This window comes from Anser anser (assembly GCF_964211835.1).
Source record: "Anser anser genome assembly, chromosome: 10".
Taxonomy (NCBI): domain Eukaryota; kingdom Metazoa; phylum Chordata; class Aves; order Anseriformes; family Anatidae; genus Anser; species Anser anser.
In genome coordinates, this window is record NC_139730.1 from 3,561,327 (window position 1) to 3,581,237 (window position 19,911).

The 19,911-nt window shown below is 47.7% G+C and overlaps 1 protein-coding gene across 2 annotated transcripts in view; it reads right to left on the minus strand.

Annotated features, from left to right (window-relative positions):
- ALDH1A3 (aldehyde dehydrogenase 1 family member A3) overlaps positions 1-15,425 on the minus strand; it is a 37,112-nt gene extending 21,687 nt beyond the window's left edge. Inside the window, exons 1-6 of one of the 2 annotated variants that reach the window (XM_083849745.1) lie at positions 14,949-15,077; positions 11,885-12,021; positions 11,356-11,460; positions 5,082-5,222; positions 2,389-2,518; positions 1,119-1,180 (exon numbers count right to left, since the gene is read on the minus strand). In XM_083849745.1, coding sequence (XP_083705871.1) covers positions 1,119-1,180; positions 2,389-2,518; positions 5,082-5,156 — 267 coding nt within the window. In that variant the 5' untranslated portion in view covers positions 5,157-5,222; positions 11,356-11,460; positions 11,885-12,021; positions 14,949-15,077. Of the gene's footprint in view, positions 1-1,118; positions 1,181-2,388; positions 2,519-5,081; positions 5,223-11,355; positions 11,461-11,884; positions 12,022-14,948 lie in introns of both variants that reach the window. The other variant, XM_083849744.1, reaches the window with a different exon arrangement.
- Positions 15,426-19,911: the final 4,486 nt, after the last annotated feature.

Here is a 19,911-nt window from a genome sequence, read left to right on the forward strand (position 1 = left end):
GCATTGCTGAGTGCCAAAGGTAGCTGAAGGATGACAGGGAGATACCTTTTAATTGATGATAGCTAATCTCACAACACTGATGATCATCAGTGAGGAATCGGATGTTTTGATCTTGTGTCACAAATTCTAGCTGCTTATGAGCAGTCACATTGCTTGTTCACCCAGAAAGGCTGTGCAGAAGTCATTAAGTCAAATGTCTGATAATTAGTATCAACCACCTCCCAGTTTGCCTCACCCTCGCAGGGCTAAGTAGACCGTACCACCTTATCACCGGGGATACAAGCTCAGTCCAGCTGAAGAAAAAGGCAAAATTTATCCAGATGTCTTTGGGAACCGGTCCAGACCTGGTATTCCCAGGGTCCAGAAAATCCCCAACCCCACATGCATCTCATTCGGCCTCTCCTATAACCTCATCCCAAGGGTCAAAATCTTCCATGGACTCTACTGATCTAAGTATCCAAAGAATCTTGGCATGCCACCATTTGCCTCATGGCCTGTAGGATACCATGTTCAAAGCATTTTACAACCATACAGGAACAAACTATGTCTCCCATGTAGCTGTAAAGCCTTTCTAGCTGGCTCTTTAAACAGAGCAAGCAATGCACACTAAAACTGGAGGCATTCCAAGAACTAGCCACACTGTCCCCTCAGCAGAGAATGAGACCTCAAAGAAAAAAGAGAACTGTATCCAGTGAGATTTAATCACAGGAAGCTCAGAGAACTGCCAGGGGTTATTAATAATGGATATGATTTAAAACTCAAAACTATGCATCAGCTCTAGGCAGCAAGAAGCTAGCACATGTAATGACAAGATGGTTGTCCTAGCAGTGGAAGAGTCAGAGAGCTCTGACTGGTCTCTGGTGACTGCTGTCAGCCTTAGAGAGGAACAGAGCATCTGATTAGGAGACCCACCCTTCCATTGCAGAGGACTTTGCACTGCCAAGAGCAATTGGCATGGGGGTAAAACAAGAAACTACATCAGGCAACTGAAATGGGAGTTCCCTGCAGAACAGCTGTACTTAACTAGGAAGCAAATGGCTGCAGCATAAGATGGGAAGCGTGCATGCACTGCGCTTCCATTTCCAAGAGAGATTCTGGGCACCATCACTGTTACTTACCGGGGTTATAGCTCCGCAAACCCCCATTGGTTCATGCCTGGTGAAACAGACAAAGTTCTCATCTGCAAAACAAAAGAATAAAGGGGAAAAAATAACACAACAGTCAAAATCCTTGCTTCTAGAGAAACAGTGTAAGGTGACTGCACACAGAAAGGTTGGGGACAGAACCAAAACCACATTAGACAAAGAAGCCTATATCTGCTCATCTTAACTCAAGCCTCTGGGATACCCCAGATGGATGAAGACCTGTTTGAGAATAGGTCTTGTGTTAGCTCAAAAGCCAAACACTGCTCGCGTGCACAGTGGAGCCTTCTAAAACCAGTGGGTCAATTCCTTCCGCAGACTCCCCGTGTTGAGGCTCAGGGGAGGATAACTCCTTACTACGTTGAAGAGCAAGCACAAATTTCATTCAGATGGTGTCTCATGAAAGAAGCAAAGCACTCGTCTCCCTGAGGGGTAAGTTCTTAAACCTGTTTTGCACAGGGATCACATTCGTTGTAAGAGGAATTGCATTTCTGGTAAGAAATCACACTAAAAAAAAAAAACAAAAACAAAAAACTCTGGGAGTAAACTAATACCATTCGTCTTAAAATACTACACTTTCTGAAAGAAAGTGGGAAGGACAGCGGGAAGGACATCTTCCTTATACATTCTTTTTTTGCATAAAATCTAGTTTCACTGGGAAGATCTGAGAGAAAATGTGAATGTGAATTATAGTTTTTGAAAGCGATCTCCAATCAGGACCAATGACCAATATCCAGAAGGCAAAGCTTCACATTACTCTGGATGAGGGTGACAGACCTCAGTTTGTATGACTGCCATCACTGACTTTAGACCCTTTGCTGACTGCACAGGCTGAACTAGTTCAGCCCTTCAGAGCCCTTCCTCTGGTGATTAATTTTTGTGTGCAGTGCCTGCCCTTCTCCTTCATACACCCTTGCGGATCACCTGCATGCAGGAACAAAACAAGCTGATTTTGAAAACACTCTAAATAGCCTAAATGTTAAATGCAAAAAGGTTTCTCTGTTAAAAAAAAACAAAAAAGCTAAAGAGCCCATCCATTATTTTCCAAAGATCCTTCCAGGCATTCGCTGTTCTCCTGTGAGTTTAAATCCCAAAACGTGCCTACTTAAAATGCATCCTGAGATAGAAAGGGAACACCTTCCTTTGCAGGTTTTCAGAAGCAAATCGTTCCATGCATCTCCCTCTCAACCTGCTCCATGAAGCCTGTTCCCTTCCCAGCTCTGACACTGGGTCTGAAGAAACTTACCCACTGGGATAGTTCTACCCTGGATTTTATCAGCCCATCCAGCATAATACCGAAGTGTCTTTATACAACCTTCCAGGTCAATGAAATAAGCCTGCAGAAAAGGTTTTCCTGTGTCCATTGTTTCCAGAGTCTGAAAAAAAATAATTAAATGTACCATCAGACACTTCCATATTTTTTTCTTCAAAAAAGAACTTTCAGAAAAATTCTCAATTTTCTTTTGTCTCATGGCACAGACATGGAGTTCCCTTCCCTCACCTTATATTTAAGGAACAATCTAGTTAATATAAGGTAGAAAGGAGACAACTAGACCCAGTAACCCTGATACACACACAAGTTGCTTTGTTCAGTGATTGCAATAAAGGCGCATCTTCTGGAAGACCCCAGAAGGCAGCTGTGGGTGGGATTCGGGGCTGTGGTCTGGGCACCGCTCAGAAGTTACGCAAGTGTCACGGCTTCGCTGTATCTGACCCTCTTGCCACAGATGTTCTGGATTCCAGATGGTGTCACTGAAATCAGTCTGACCCATTTTCCTTTTATTTGGAAGTCTATTTTTTTCTGTTCATAGTCCTAAAAGCAACCTCTGAAAAGCCTCTTATCCACAGGATGATAGAAAACACATTTTTTAGAGATCTAGTAAAGTAACCTTCGGGCTCAGAACTGTGCTTAAGTGCAAGGGAGAAGTTACTTCACTGAAGTTGCGCCGATGTTGAGCAGCTCTAAATGAAACCCAGTCTCAGCCCGCATCCTTCTCGTTGTTCTGGACGTTAGCTGAGTGAAGGCTTTGTTCTCTACTCAGGTCATTAAATGGCACGGTGGTGGAAGTGGCCAGCACATCCATAAAGGAAGCACTATCCCTTGGTAGATTGAAACATCTTTGTTTACAAATGAAGTCATACCCTGTCATCTTCCACAGACATTAGGGTCCAAACAGCACTCAAACAGACGTTCCCCTTGGAATGCCTAGGATTGTTATCCACTGTGAATGTCTGCTAAAACGACTGATTTTTATAAGTCATTACTTAGCATGCAGCCAAGGCAGCTAGGGCTGGTTTTCTGCAGTGAAAATAACAATGCCAAACAAGCCCTCCCAGATCAGAAGGACAGCAGAAAGCTTGAAATAAGTGTCCTGGTTTATGGAAAAAGGAGGCTTCTTTGAAGCCGCATCAAAAAATGAGCAGAAAATGAACAGGGTGTATTCATGCACACATACACACACACATTTCCTTTTATTTGCCGGCCAGAACTGCCTTCAGACCTGGAGCTTTTGCTTCTGTCCTGCTGAAACTGGAGACTGCCATGTGGTTCAGAGACAATGTATTGGGGGAAAGAGGCTCAGCTCATGCAAGTACAGACTTGGGACAACAGCTCAGGAACTTCTGCATATAACAGCACTGAGTATCATGAGTGCCATACTCCCCAGGATGAGCACAACAAAAGTACTGCATTGAACAGGTGAAGTATGGACAGGCATCAGCTCAAAGCTGAGAGATAAAGAGATCTGTGGGCACAATTTGAAAGGTATACACGTCCCACATAGTCTAAAGGCCTCTGCCAACCGCAGCACATTTTAATTCAGGTCCTAGTCTCCTTATTCTGCGTGAGAGGACAGGATGAGGAACCATTAGCAATAGCTCTTCAGTGCAGAAGTCCAAGTTAACACAGCTTCACAGCTATAAAGAGATTTTCCTGAGCCAGGACGTTCAGTGGGGAAAGCACCAGTTCCCACTTACACACATTTCAATCTTTGGATGACATCCAACAAGGGAAAAATTCTCTTCCCAGCCCCCCATTTTAGGGGAAGCAATTTGAAAAGAAATTTGAAAAGAAGTCAAACTGGCCTTGCATCTTTATAATAAAGAAGGATCAAGGCAGGTTTGTTTGTTTGCTTTTTTAATATGTAAATACTTCCTAACCTGGTGGACATATGAACATTGATGACTGTTAAACCAAGAATTAATATGTTTATTGCTTTAAAAATTTAAGCACTGACATCTGCAATCACTTCAGTAACTAGCCAAGGTTTTGGAGAACTCACGTATGGAGAGCTAACAGACTTCTTCTAAGACCCCCAAAATCCTCCTGCAGAAAGAGGAAGATAAGCCATGACTCCCGCCTGGATTCATATAGGGAGGAAGAAAAGTCAGGGAGTGCATCCAGTTCCAGAGAATACACAGAGTCAGAGCTCCAATCCGACCAAGGAGAGAAAGCTTGGGCCTGTGCCACTGTTGTTTCTGAGTGGGAGACAGTGTCACTGTTCTTCACCCTAGACTCAAAGGACAGGGCCAAATCCCTTACTCCTGTAGGGAAGAGGAAGGACAGGAATTCAGTCAGGTCTGAACTATGGTTCCCTTTCAGAGGCACTGAAATCTAAATAACAGGACTGGAATAATAAAGCCCAGGGCAAGACAAGGACAGATTAGTCCAGGAAGGTTTTATGGATGTGACTGCAGATATTGAAAAAGCTGTCTGGCCTTCCCTGGTGTCCAGGGCAAAGACTGGATCAGGTAGCCTATGACAGCAATGAGCACAGGAAAATGAGGAACTAGAAGGTGGGACCTCTCTGTGGGCTTCCTTCTTTCTTGGGAGTCCTTAGAAGCAGTGTGACATGAGATACGGATGCAGCAAAACCGGAGGGATGGAGCTGAGTTACAGCCACTGCTGGTTTATTATTGCTCACCAGTCACAGTACTTACTGCCAGGATGACTCTGTCTCGCTCAAGAAGATCAGCCAGCTTGTGTAGGAGCCGTCCTCTGCTCAAGGCATCCATCTGTCTCCACTGAGACCCCCTCTGGAACGCTGCCTTCGCTGCTTCCACTGCGTTATCCACATCAGGCTACAGCAGCCACACACACAAGAAAACGTTAGGTTACAAGTAAGTAAGGAGCTGAACAACGGTACTGAGACCTCAGCAGGCCTCTTCCTAGAGGATGGGGTGGTGGCTAAAACCAAGTCATCTGACAAGATCATCTTCATTTTACTCCTGGATTTGGACCCAAGCCTGCAAGCCATTCTGGGTTTGCTCTAGGTTGATAAACAATATTGAGGTCAAAGGATCAGGAGGTTTTTTCAGGGGTAATTTTATGCAACTAGCTTGTTTATAAAGTAATCCAGAATCATGTTCCTGCTGACACAGGATGTAAGTGACACCAGGGGAGACCAGAAAAATGAGATCCCAATTCTGTTCCCATTGGGGCTTCCCTAAGCGTGACAGGCTACTGGCCTCCACAAATCAGCCTACTCTAAACAAATGTGGGAAGGAAAGTCCCCCACGAGAGACCAGAGTTTTATCCAGGGGAGCAATCATAGCTCAGATCCCACTATTCAGTCCCACTTGAGCCCATGCCAGCAACAGTTAACACACCAAAAAAGCTCCCTTAGATCCCAGGTTGCACTTCAAGAACATTTCTACCAGATGGGAAGGGTTTTGTGTTGTTCCGTGCTTTGACAAAATCTTTTCACCTACACAGGCTTAGTGTCACTCGCTCAAATGCTTTACTCACGCTGGACCAAAGCTAACTGTTTACATAAGTTGCTACTCAGGAGGGCAGCAAATTCCCTCTCTTCCCACATCACCACCGCCTCCAGAGAAGCTTCATACATTTGCTCTGGCTACAGTATGCCCCAGACTCCTCCCTTCTCCCCTCCACTAGCATACGTTGATTAAAGAGAGTGGAGCCAAGGGCAACCTCCCGACTCAATGAAGTCAATGGGAACGCTGCCATGAACATCCACGGGGCCAAGACTGTACCCCGAGCATACATAAAAGCATACTTCACCCTGTCTTTGGTCAGATTCCTGCTCTACGTAATGTCTGGCACGCCCAAGCCTCCCTTCAGCTGGTGGAGAAGTCCTTACACCCCACCACAATGTGGCTCGAGGGGGGTGGGAAAGGAGGGAGGGCTTCAGGCCTTGATTGTTCTTCCAAGGAGAGCAGCTGGTGAAGAGCTAAGGCTTATCTCAAGTCTTATCTAGAGACACTGGATCCAGTTACAGGGCAATGCTTTGCTCTGATCCAACGAGCACTGGCCATCCTGCTCTCCTAAGAAAGGCTGTTGTGTTCAACCGGGAGAAATGTTATGGAGGGAAACTACTTCCAAGAAAGGTTTACAGAGAAAACGGCAAGTGAGCACTCTCTGCGATGGCACCTCACACTGAATTTGTCTCTCTTTACAAGATCGCACAGCTTTAAAGTAGCCTGACATACGTTGCCAGGAGACCTCCACCCTTCCAGAAGGGCACCGCTGGGGAAGCCATTACAAGAAATTTGTGTTGTTACGGGGTTAAGAGTGGCTCTGGTCAAGCAAGCACTCCTGCAATGCAGCAGTAGGAAGCAGCCCCTGCACACAGGCAGGCACGTCCTGCCTGCTGCCCGGCCCCCACAGGCACAGCAGGGCTCCAGAAGGGTCACTTCTGGTCAGCTCTTCTGGATTCAAGGTGGCGTGTCACAGAAGCCGAGAGGCACTACCAGCCACTGCACGTTTGTGTTCTCCTCATCCTGCCTGCTGGAGCGAGGACTCGAGCTAAATACAGCCATATTTTAGGTCACAAAGCATACAAGAAGTGTCAGGTTTAAGCAGGTTTTCCCTTAGCAGCAATTAAGCAGCTTTCTGAGAGCAGGCTGGGAACACTAGTGTGCAAAGACTCGGGTCTGCTGTGGCACAGGCCAGAGGGCTGAAAGTGTCCCCACTATCCTGGGGCTGACAAGAGAAGAACAAGAAGGCTGTGTGGGCAAAGCACTTCAGTCCCCATCCTTTAAATCCAGGCGCACTCAAGCCCTACTGCAGCTCCTGTAAGTGGCAGTGGTCATCTCTTGGGGTGTTGAGGACCAGAGAGGTCTTGGCAAGATGTTTTCCTTTCCATTTTGACCACCAGATGTGGAGATGCTGCCCCATACCTCTTTCCCCTAAAGCACCATTTTGGTTTTTGGTCATGTTGTAATGGGAAAAAAAAATGAACAAAGGCTATTTCTTTTGTTCTTTTCCTGCAGATATCACTACTGGACACACCTGTAATTTCAGATGCATGGCAAAAGGTGCATTTTACAGATAGAAGTGTCATAGTATTACTGTCCAGAAACTTTGGGGTGAGTATTAGTTGAAGCTGTATTCATTCTTGTCCCTTCTCCTGGGCACACAGAGCATGCATGACAGCTTGCAGGCTGCAGTCGCTGTCACACAAGCAAAAAAGTTCTCCCAAAACACCCTCAGGGGCAGCACCACCAAGTGAGATCCTGTGAGCCTGCAGTGTCTCTATGGGCCTGAGACCAGCAAAAACAAGGAAATTCTTCAGGAAGGCTGAAATGCCGTTCTTAATCCATCCTGTTATGACTAGGCATTAGGGGAGTCTGAACGGTGCGCTCGCTACGGGCATGTTGCAATAGGTAGGCACAATGCGTGACAGAGACAGACCTACAGCTGTCAAGGTGCCAAGGACACCGCGGTGTATAAAACCGCGAGGAGGAGGTCCATGCATCCTGGTGCTCAGTTCTGATCTATGCCAATGTATTATTACATAAAAAGCTCCACTAAGAGAATATTAGGATTGCAAAGTCAAGCAACGGAGCGTTGAGAAATGCCTGCGAACCTTCATACCCACCCTGGATGTTTGCTCTGCGATACAAGCCCCAGTTACACAACTGCATGCCATTTTCCCCTGAACAAACTCAGGATTTCTTTGTTCTAAGCTAACGTCCTCCACCTTCCTCTTCTAGCTCAAGTCCGGCTCATCACTGCTCCACTTCTACCCTCTCCCTTCTTCCTCTCTCCTGCCTCAGCACCGGGATGTGGAACACGAGGGAGACCATCGCCCCAGTGGCTCAGAAAGTAGGGAAAACAGGGAAAATACCTGCAGGAAAAGCCTTGCTCTGCTTCAGGCAGAGTGTAGACAACGTGCTTCAGTCTGGCCAGTAAGGAGACTTGCCAAGGTAGAGTACACCTCATGGAGGCTGTCTTACCTGCACTGAATTACTAGCTTCTTTGGAAAATCCCCTGTGCACATCCTTGGAAAGGCACTTTTCTGACACAGGGCACGACCATGCCACAGTTCCTCAATTAGAAGATGCCCAGAGCGGAGCTGCTCCCCTGCAAGCCCTCCGCAAACAGTCTGCACTCTGCAGCTGGTTGAAACTTGGATTCAAAAGTAATGCAGACTGCAACTTCACAGCCCTTGGTGTCCAAAACCATCATCTAAGGTGTTGTGATCCTGCTGTAGGGAATAATATTCCTGTGGCCTCTTGCCTCAGCCTGCCCCTGCGATCTGCAGGAGGCAGGATGCCTGCAAACAAAGCCCTCTTCTAACCCTCCAAAGATCCACGCGGGAGAGCAAACGGCTCAGGAGTGATTGTGACAGATGCTCCGCAACATCCAGCCTGCTCTGTCACAGCTGGGGACCCGTGCCAGCCCGCTGAGCTGGGCACTCCTTCAGGGAGGGAGCTCCTTTCCCCCTGCTCCTGCTGGATGTTAGCAGGCTGCTAGAAGGAGAGCCATCTTCGAGCGTTACCAACAGCACAAGAGGAATGGCAGCAGCTCAAATACTTTTTCCTTGACATAGCAAAGGGTAGAAGTTCTGGGGCTGCACCATTCCTTGGGGGCAGAAATCTAATAAAGTTAGCCCTTCGTGACTGTACCTGGAAAACATCAGGACACCGAGTCCTTATTTGGGAGGCAGAAAGCCTCCCAGTACCCAGTAGAAGCATTTGCCATTTTATTTTTAGAGCTTATTTTCCACCCGAGACTTTCCTTCATCCCCCAACCATCCCACCAAGAGCAATTCTGTCTTAAGTTTTGTAACTGAAGAACAAACAAAACCTTTGCTCCTAGTCACATAAAACGTTGGCCAAGTTTCAGCACCAGACTCGATTGTCATCATTGAAACGTTTGGCTGCCAAATTCCCACCCCTCACATGCAGCCTAAGCAAAACAAACCCTGCACGGCCAGGGAGGGGCAGGTTTCTGTGCAGGGTTGGGGAAGTGGAGCCCTTCTCCCTGCCTGCACTGAGGGCAGGGCCAACCTTGGCACAGCTGGGGCCAGAGCCAGAACCGGGGCTTGCCATGGGACTGCCCAGCACAGCAGCTCACAGGGACAAGCCACTGAGAAGCACCAACCACGACTATTTTCTGTACCAACAGGGAACTTCACCCCCAATGGGCTACAGTCACAGATTTAGGATGGGGATGATCAACCAGGGCAAATGAAGTCTCTGGGGACCCTGTCCGGAGGGTGGTGGGACATGGCCATGTGTCACCAGGAGCCCAACAGCCAGTCTGGGCACTTCTCACCCCAGCTCTGCCTTCCACCTAACCTGCATCCAGGTCTAACCTCTCTCAGTCCCTCACATGAGGCTACTTAGAGGGAAGTAAGTCAATCTGTGTGAGGTGAAGAGGTAGAAGAAGCTTTCAGCACCCAAACTGTATTTAGCCCATAATTATTCTGTGCACCATGGGCAGAGGGCCCCACTCATCGGTCCCAAGGCAAGGTTTTCAGCAACTCCCCTGTAAGCATAAAGAGCTATCCTTGAATTCACTGACCTCTTATTTCTGGGTAACAGTTTTCTTTAACCAAGTCTCTAAGAACAGGTTTGAAACACTCATGTAATGCTCTGTAACTGCTTGAAGAAGCACTCAGTTCAGGGAAAAACAGTGGAGTCATGGTTTCTAACTGGTAAAAATACAGTTAGAGAGTTAGCTTCAGCTCCACTATTTATATGCCACAGCAATTAAGTGTTAATTGGGTAGGACACAACTGTTATGTGTAGTTTTCTCCTGTTAAGTTCCACCTCCACGTATATTTGCCCCACGGAGGCATGGATCCACCATGGCAATAGGTTTCAGAGGCTGCTTTAGTGTCATCCAAGAACAGCCACCTCGTGCACCACCTGCAGGGAGGCTGCAGACTTGCACTGCAAGTAAGTTTGGTCCCGTCTCCAGAAAGGCCAGGCTCTATTGACCTACAGTTTAACACCCAAAGCTACAGTGCCCATGCTCAGCTAGTGTCACTCTTACCAGGAACGGCTCCCTAAGGCAGCTACGTGGCTGGAAGCTATGCATCCAGCCTCACGAGGGGTCAGGCAAGCTTAGCTACTGAAAAAAAGATACCACAGCACAGGCACTGCACGCTGCCTGCCACTTACTGCCCAGAGCAAGATGAGCCACAGCCATGGTACAGCAGGGAAGCTGTGAATCACCCTCCCGTGACAGGCTGTCAGAAGCAAGCTCTTGGGCCAGCTCTCTCCCACTGAGCAGAGCATGGCACGTGTGTGATGAGCTGTCTTGGAGTGTCATATTTGATTGTTCCTTAACCTCAGGCCATTACCAAATGCAAGCAGTTATGCCCCAGGAAACTGTGCAGCACCCCGAGGCCAGGGACTACTGAAGTTCTTCAGAGATACTGGTTTGGTTTTAAACGTCAGATGCCATGTTTGTACAAGAGGCCAGAACTCACAATACCAGTTGGAAAAGCAAGCACTGCTCACTTTCTGTGGGAGATTTCCCTGTGCTGATGCATGACTGAGCTCAAGTTCTCCCAAACAGGTTATCTGTTGATTGTTTTTAAAAAAGGTGAGCTCCAGTTCAGTGCCTCCAACAGGCTGCCGTGCAGCTTGTGTATAAACCACTCCCAAGATGATGCTCAAGTTCTATCAGGGACATACATACACTGTCATTGCTATTTCCTCAGCATGGCTGCTTCTTTCCTGCTCTATAAAGCAAGAACGATGCTGAGTCTCATTCCTCTGAGAGTGTCAGTAGGCAGTTCCTATCAGGGAAAGTGACTCAGCTGAGCTGCAGAAGACTGATCCCACCCAGCCCATGTAATCCTCAAGCAGCACTTGTAGCATCCCAGGCCTCCAGCTCACAGCCTGGCTGGCTGCACGTCGGTGTTAAGAGCCAGCTTCTCCTCTGGGTACTTTTCTAAGAAAGGAAGTCCCTTGGAAGCTCTGTCATTTGCACTGCCTTTCCAGTAACACCTACCTTGTCTCCTTCCTCAATGTCACAGATTTTCTCCAGCGTTGAAGGGTTATAGGTGGGGAACTTCTTTCCGCTTGTAGACTCGTGCCATTCGTTGTTAATAAATATCTGAAGAGAGAGCAAGGGGAGCAGGACAGGTGGGAGAATGAATACGCTGCTGCAGACAATGGGAAAAAAAAAGAAAAATCCCACAAGTGTTCCTCGAAGGTCCTGAGGCTCTTCCGTTTCCATTGATGGCATGTTCAATCTCTCCCAGTGAGACTGTTTATGACACAGACAGCATTTATCCAAACTAGAACCTGAGCCAGAGAACAGACGAGAAAACCTTCATGCACCCAGTTAGCTTTGAGCAAAAGGAGGACAGAGGATGGGGCCCACACAGTGTAATGCCATAATTTGGCAATGAGAAACAGACAGTTTGAAATCCATTTCCATGGGAACAGCAAGTAGACACCAAGAGAAACCCATATGGTTCAGGCAAAAGGAACCCCTCGTCGCATGCTACAAACAAAACGTCAGCGTTCAATGTTACTTGGTTATTAGCGTCCTGCCCTGGGCTACTTCCATGACTCTGCCCTCACGGAGGGAGCAGGGTAGGAACAGGCTCGGTTCTACCCTGCTACGCCTTGTCACAGGACGCATCGAGCCTCCCACATCACTTGGAGTCGTCTGTGACAAGATTTAAGTGTTTCAAAATACTGCATTTCCAGAGCAAGAACAAACAGTCCCAGTGTTGCGTAACTAAAAATGCATTAAATACTGGAGTGCTGTTACACACTGTAAACAGAACATGGATACCTATATACAATTAATTGATTCCGCATGCGTCTTATCCACACTGATCTAACTTGGCAGTGTTATGTTTTATAAATAAAGATACTTTTTAAGTAAGATTAGATGAAGTAATCTTTATTAGTAGCCTGCTAGTGGCTATAAGCTAGTACTTTTACTTGGAAGCCCTCCACATTCACAATCTTGTTTATGAGTCCCTACACACGACCAGGAGATTAATGTTGCATCCCTTACATTCAGAATTCCCACTGCTTCAGGTCATTTTTTTCCCCCCCCTCGGGCAGCTTTTTTTTCCTGAAAGGAGATTCTCCCAACTATTTCTGCAAGAAGCATCCAAGACGTAACTGGCACAGATGCTGCACTTCTGGGCCCACCTGTTTCATACAGGCCGAGAAGAAAATTCCACCAAAAAAAGGCTGCCAAGTGAAGTCAATGTTAGAAATATTAATTAACCTTAAACTAGTGCTCCCAAACTACCTCTGTTATTCAAGTGCTGCACTTTATTTTTAAAAGTTACATGTTTTCCACTTCAGTTTTCACTTTGTTTCACTAGCAAAGAAAGTCACATTATAAATGTGAGAGATGGCAAGAGCTGTAAAGTTACAGTCCGATATGTACTCAAACTAAGGACGGGGGAAAATGGTGTTATTCCTCTGCATTAAGCATTAACTCTATATGGAGGAGTTAAGATCAGAAAGCAATGTTCCTGTAAGTTATAGGACGTGAGGGCATTGGGATCAGACCCTTTAAAACACAACATATACGCTGGCATCATTCTGGGAACCATACCACAAGCCTGAGTCTTTGGTGCCAGGAGTTGAAATCAAATAGAAGAGCGTATCGGCTGTTCACGCTTCCCACCCCAAACCCGGGACAGGAGATTATGGACAGATCACTTCCATCACACACCCAGGACAAGCACTAAGCTGCTCTGCGAGTGAGATCTTTGTTGATAATCTTCCTTCCCTCTCCCCCAGCCCACTAACTGATGGAACCGAAAATAAAATCTTTGCTAAGCAAGGAAGCGTGCCGTCAGCTGTAAACATCTGGTGAGACTCAAAGGAGCTTGTCGAAAACCCCTTGCAGTTTTATGAAAACTGACTGCTGCTCATTACTTTCTCATATGCACCGGGAGCATCAGATCAGATGTCAAATTCACACTTTTAATTAACGTTGGTTTCCACTATTAAGTGACTACCTTGATACCTTCAGTGCACAGAGCCTCCTGCAAAAAACTCTGGAGAATTAAAAAAAACACGTGTTTTAAAGCACACACGGCTGCAGGATTGGATCCCAAAGGAGTATTTAAAAGCATTCACAACAATAAAAATAACACAAAACAGAACATTTGTATGTTTAAGAAGAATCCTAATGGCCGTGTCCATTTCTGACACAGGAAAGAGCTGTTTGGGCAGCATTACGCCACTCGACAATCAGCGGCTGCAGATCCAATTTGCCGCTAAGTGACAAGTTTATCTTTAAAAAAGAAGTAGGTAAATTCAGGATGTTAAAAAAATAACAATTAGTGGTAATCACTTGGACTAGATTAATCTGTTCCAGTATTTTGGAACGGGTAATTTAAATCAACACCTCGCTGGATAAGCTACCGCTGTTTACTCCCTCCTGCTGCAAAGAAAATAAATGTAGTTTTGCTCTTTTTTTTTTTAATTATTTCACACAGAAATGTAACTAATTAATACACTCCTTCAGCCCCTCCAGCTCTTTCAGTCTCGGATAGCTCACACGATAGCAGGCAGGGCTGCTAGGAGCATAACAAGCCGGGATGTTTGCCCCAGTGCGCCAGACTATGGTCGGGCTGTAGGGGAACAAAAAGCAAGGCGGCTATGGCAGAGTGACGGCGGCGTGAGGCAGCGGGGATTTCTGGCATGGAGCTGAGCCTTGCTGCAAAACCAACACCACCTCCGAAGGACGGAGCTACCAAGCTGAGGAGCCGTCAGTTAAGCGTGAGGAGTGGCGAATAACAGCAGCAGGAGGCTCAGAGGCACAGGTTTGTGTGGGTTCGCCACCCGGGTGCTCTTATCCCGCTGGGAGGCCATGGAAGAGCTCTGTTGGGACAGCGGGCAGGCAGCAAGATGTGTGGACACCACTCACCCTACGGAGCTGCTGGGTGGCCCCAGTCCCACGTTAGAGCCCTCTCACAAGCCTCCTTTGGACACCAGCCCCATTTTGGACACCGCACAGGGCCAATCCCACCTCAGAGCAGCCTTGCAGGAAGGAGCCCCGTGCAAGCAGCCTCCTCACACGTAACCCCCTTCTCAGCCCTGCCTGAGCTCACCCCAGCCAAACCGGGTTTTCTGAGCTGTAGCGTGATGGTGAAGGCATCACGGACTGGTTCTGTGAGCACTGCGCGGGGGAAAATGGCCGTCACAGTGAGATGCCACAGCCAGGCACAGGGCCTGTCACTGCTCGCTGCCAGCCATGCAGCAAGGGGCAGAGATGCTCATGGGCACCCAGAGCACCTCCATGCATATTGTTAAAAAAAAAAAGTTGGATTTTTCAGGCTTTACGGATCACGGCAACTGCAGCTCACTGAGGAGCAACAGACATCCACTTGCTCTAGCCACTCAACCACCAATCCATCCCCATCAACCCACTACCTAGTGCAGCACAGTAGACCACACAAATAAATAAAAACCCCTCTGAAGGGATAACTTCTTTTTCTTTTAAAGAAAAAAGCACCTCACCAACAGCACCTCACCAACACCCCAACTCTACCAAGCACCACACAACACCCCCAACAAACCACACCACCACCACCACCTGCCTTCCCCTCCCTAGCTCACCTTGGTGTACTTCACCTCCAGGCTCCTCAGGGGCCGCGGCAGCGGCGGTGCCCTCCTGTCGGGCTGCCCGTTCTCCACAGCACCGTTGAGCGCGGCCATGGCCGCCCCGTCGAGCCCCCGCCGCCCTTCTGCCGCTGACAGCCCGCGGAGCCGCCTTAAGAGCGGCGCGCGCCGGGCGCGGGGCGCCGCCGCCCGCTCCCATTGGCCGCCTCCCGCTCCTAAGCCCCGCCCCCTCCCCCCGTAGGCCCCGCCCCCCCGCGCCGGCCCTCAGGTAACGGGCGGCGCCGCCCCGCCGAGGCGCCCCGGCCTGAGAGGGGTCGGGGGGCGGCAGCGAGGGGGGTCCGCAGCGGGGTGCGGGGGTGGGCGGGCACCGGTCTGAGGGGCTTCGGCCCGGAGGGGCCGTGAGGGTGAAGCTGGGGGCGGTGGGGAGCACCCTGCTCCGTCACGGGGCTGGTGGGCGCCCGCAGCCCTCGTGGTGCTCCGTCGCGGTGGGGTCGGCGAGGAAGATGCTCTGTCAGGAAGCCCCGAAGGATATGGAACTTGTCTAAAGTGACAGGTCTCGGCTCCGCGCCCGAGCGAGTTCGCTGCGTATTGCCTAACTTCGTTCCGAATAAAATATGTGTAAGGCTCCGCAGGCTGGGGGCCAGGACGCGAGGAGCACCCTTAACGCCCACACACACATGGAAGATAATACGACATATTTTCCATATAACAAGTGGCGAGATGCCAGCAGTTATCTGACAAAATGTTTCACAGAATCTGTAATCCCCAGCAATAGTCAGCACTTTGCTGTTAAAATGCTCAAAAATACTCAGCGCTTCCAAAGGCAGATCGCCTATGATATCACAGCGGCATGAGAGCTAGTGCTGATTCAGAAGGGAAAGTACCACCGGTGAATCAAACCCCGCTTCCTGGGGCTCCCAGGGTGTTCTCGGAGGTCCCCGCTCCAGGTGGAAACCTCTCCGACGATTAGGAGACATTTCTTGTCAGAAAGAGCGGTCAGGAATTGGAACGGGTTGCCCAGCGAGGTGGTGGTGTCACCGTCCCTGGGGGTGTTCAAGGAGACGTTGGATGTTGTGCTTAGGGACGTGGTTTAGTGGGTGACATTGGTAGTAGGGTGACGGTTGGACCAGATGATCTTGAAGCTCTTTTCCAGCCTGAACAATTCTGTGATTCTGTGATAAGAGCTGTCAGCAAGGCAGGGGACCTTTTTTCCTTCATACCTTTACCACACAAATCACTAACACGATTTCTGTTGAACCATCGATACTAGAGGAGGACCCATCCTGCCTCGCAGTAGTAAGGCCACACTTTCTCTTCAGATGAGAAAGTGCTTCAGTTATAAATAAATTTGTGGGAATATCCTTGTATTCAATGGTGAAATCGAAAGATCATTCTTAGAAAATAAGGGGTTGCATTGCAACAGAAACGTTTGTTTCTAAGCTGTCCATTTTTTAACTCTCCAATTGCTGTTTTCCACAAAGCTACAAAAGCATCAAAGCTAGAAGAATCTCTTAACTAAATCCCCATATAATCCTGGTCCTAATAAAGTGGGATTTGGATCCAAGCAATCCTTGGGTGTCATTGGCAAGACTAGAAGGTGAATGATGGGATCGAGCAAGTCAAAGTCAGAGATGGAAAACTTTTCTGTCTATTCTCTCTGGAAAAGACATGGCCGCTGATCCATTTTAGGGCTAGTTGCATTGTCTGGCAACAGAACTTTTTAGTTTCTCTGACAATTTGCCAGTTTTAGTTTTACAGTAATGTATCACAACACTACGGCAATAATTTGATAATTTGAGTATCAGAGAGAGGGGAGGAAATTGTTACAGAGGTGGCACACCACCGATAGAATGAATTTGTCCATTTCCCTCTGTCTGTATTTTGCCCACAGAAACGCTCGGCAGACATGGAAAGTACTTTTGTAATTAGAGAACAAAATCTCTGGACGAGGAGAAAGATGAATAAGAAGTTCCAGGACAAGCAGTGTCTAGAGAGTCATTCCAGTGGTTTGTTTCATATGGAATGACCTTGTCTCAGTCGCTCATGAGGAAGATTTTTTACAGGGCAGTCGTGGAAACATTATTTTAAGGCATTTTTGCTTCTTTGAGTTAATGTAGATGTGAGAGGTACGTAAGGTAAAAATTCTGCGTGTATCATTTGAGGATATATGACTGCTGTAAAAGGCTGTACAAAGTGAAGGAATTGTGAGTCACTGACATAAGGATGAGCTGAAATAATAAACTCTGACCAGCATACATAGCAGTACGCAACATTTCCCTTACTAACGTCACAAGAAAGGTAACAACGCACTCTGTCATTGCAGAGTTGTGCAGACACTGGGTGGTCCCTCGCTGGGACACCGTCCTACCGTAAACTGGATCAACTCCATGGCCTCAGGAGATGTGTCCTCTGTTGCCAGTGCTCGTATCAGCCCCACAGCGGAGAAGACACTCAAGCTCAGCGGGAGATGCCCTAAAAGCGACAGCAGGGCGCGGATCAGAGCGAGTGAGAGGCGTTTTGTATTCGTTCCCATGCTCCACGAGGGCCACACCACTGCTCTGATGGAAGCACTGAAAAAGTGGGTTTCACCTAACTTTGTAACAGTTCATAAATGTGTCAGAAGCAGACACAAAGAGGAAAAGAGCCTGTTAATGAAAGGTCACATTACTATTGAGTCACCCTGTTACATTCTACTGTTGCAGCAGTGTTTGCAGAGATGTCTGCAATATGTATCCTTAACCTGATGCACTGACTGTGATAACTGTGAATTCCTGCTTGGCTGCGCTTTTCCGCGGCGCTGTATCTCACAGAAAGTTTCTAGACTGCGAGTACACCAGCTCTTGTCTGCCAGCCAGCACGAAGATTGCCTTTACTGGTTCGGGTCAGGCATGTACGCTCCTAAATCTGCCACCGTCAGTTGGACCTGAGCATGCTGTTCTCTTCCAGTCTGTCTGTCTGTGCCAAGAGCAGTCCCAGGACGTGTTCATGCTATGATCGAGCGGTTTCCCTATCTGCTGTGGATGCCACGTCTCCACAGAAATTAATTTCTTCGAGCTCCCAACCTTATCGAACCTTGATGAAGGGAATACTGCGGGTGGTAATTCCTCCTCCAAACACCCTCTGCTCCTCTATACGTGTCCTATATCCTGGCTGCACACCAGGGTGCAGTGTACCCGGAGGATTGTTGAAGATGTCTCCAGAGTACCTGACAGCATGATGGTTCTGGAGAGCTGTGGATGGAGACAGACCTGGCAGTGGGGCAGATATTCACTCACAGGACCGTGGTTTACACCTAGCCCGGTCAGCAGGGATGTAGCCCTTGAGACCCCAAGCTGGTTGGGTGATACTCAGACATTTTGCATGTAGACCTCTGCCTATGCCACAAGCCAAGCAAGAGTCCCGTAGCTGTGTAGAGCAGTTAGCGTGGCACAGAGCCGAAGCGTATTCCTCTTGTTTTACACACACCCTGAAGCACATACACACACAAACAGGAATAGGGCTGTGAAATTGTGCTCTGTAAAAGGCTGCTGAGGCCGGGCACTACAGCACTCGGCCAGGAGTGACGAGAAGTTGCCTGTTGTGTGTATCCCGACGGGTTGTAACTGAGTGATCAATGCCCTTTTCCTACAGGCATCCCCCTCGCCATGCATTGGCAATGGTTGCTGCTCCCGGAAGAGCAGCTCCCCTCATGGTTTATTCTTTTCTTGCTTAATGTGCAGCAAGGAGGCTTTTTACTGCCTGTTATTCAGACTGTGCTTTGGGCACAAAATTATTCATTTCCATAAGTTTTTTCCATGGTGCTCATCGTAGCCGTGCCCGAACGTTTCACAAGCAGCACTTCCTCTCCCAGAAACTCTGAGGGGATGCTGACCCCAGAGAAAAGAATGTGGGAGGCGATGAATTAAAAGGGGTCTTCGTTTGGGATTCCCGGTGTAAGTCACCTACAGCCTGAGTGCTTTAGCTGCTGGCGTTCAGAGCTCAGCTCCCGTCAGCTCAGCTGCAGCTGTAATTGCACAACGAGCCCGATCTGAAGATCTGGCACCTCAACACCAAGACAAGGCAGAACCCACAGCACGCAGGGCATTGCTCACCGGTGACTTTTATCTGGGAGCTTTCTTATTTTTTGAGTGCCGGATTTTACAGTCATACTATTTCTGTAACTTTGTTTTCTGGGTATAGTTTCCTACTGCTGAAGTTCATTTTTTCTAGGGAAACTTGAAGTTCATAAATTTTATCATTCTTGATCAAATTCACCCATGATACAGGTTAGCAGCAGGATGGAGAAACCGTCCCCTAGATACCCATCTGAAGAAGTTATTTATTAACAAATGTACCTAATTGCTTATTCAGGTGCCCAAACAATTTCTTAGCTATCTAATGGTAATTTCTGCTGCTTAAAAGTTTGGCTTCTGTGTTGTTTTTTGGTTTTTTTTTTTTTTTTGCTATGAGTTCATTGAAGCCAAACCTGCAGTATAAAACAAGAAGTGGCAATAACTGAACTGTGGCATTCAGCCGTGAAATGCACTGCCAATGGCACAATATTCATTTAAAAGGCTGCCATTTTATACCAGACCAAATTTTATTTGGTTTATCAAAGTATTCACGTGCAGTTTCAAAAGGACTGTAGTCTAGAGGCATGCCTTGTTTTAAAAATGGTCAGGCTGTTGTGCAAACCCTTTGGAAATTGTCTTACATTTGCCGTCTTTTTAGTCAACCCAGCCTTACTTGGGCTGTGCCAAATGACACCAGTGGCAAAGGGTGGTACACATGGGATGTATTTTGGAGTCTGAGCAGCCTTCCCCAAGAACTCACCATTCTCCAGTATTTCTGTCACCCTTCTGTTTTAACAGATCTGGGGCTGAAGAAGAGTTCGTTTTTCCACTTCTATCCATATCCACAAAATCTGTCAGGAAAGGTGAAGAGAAGCCATGCAAGATACTGTAAGATGTTATTTGTGTAA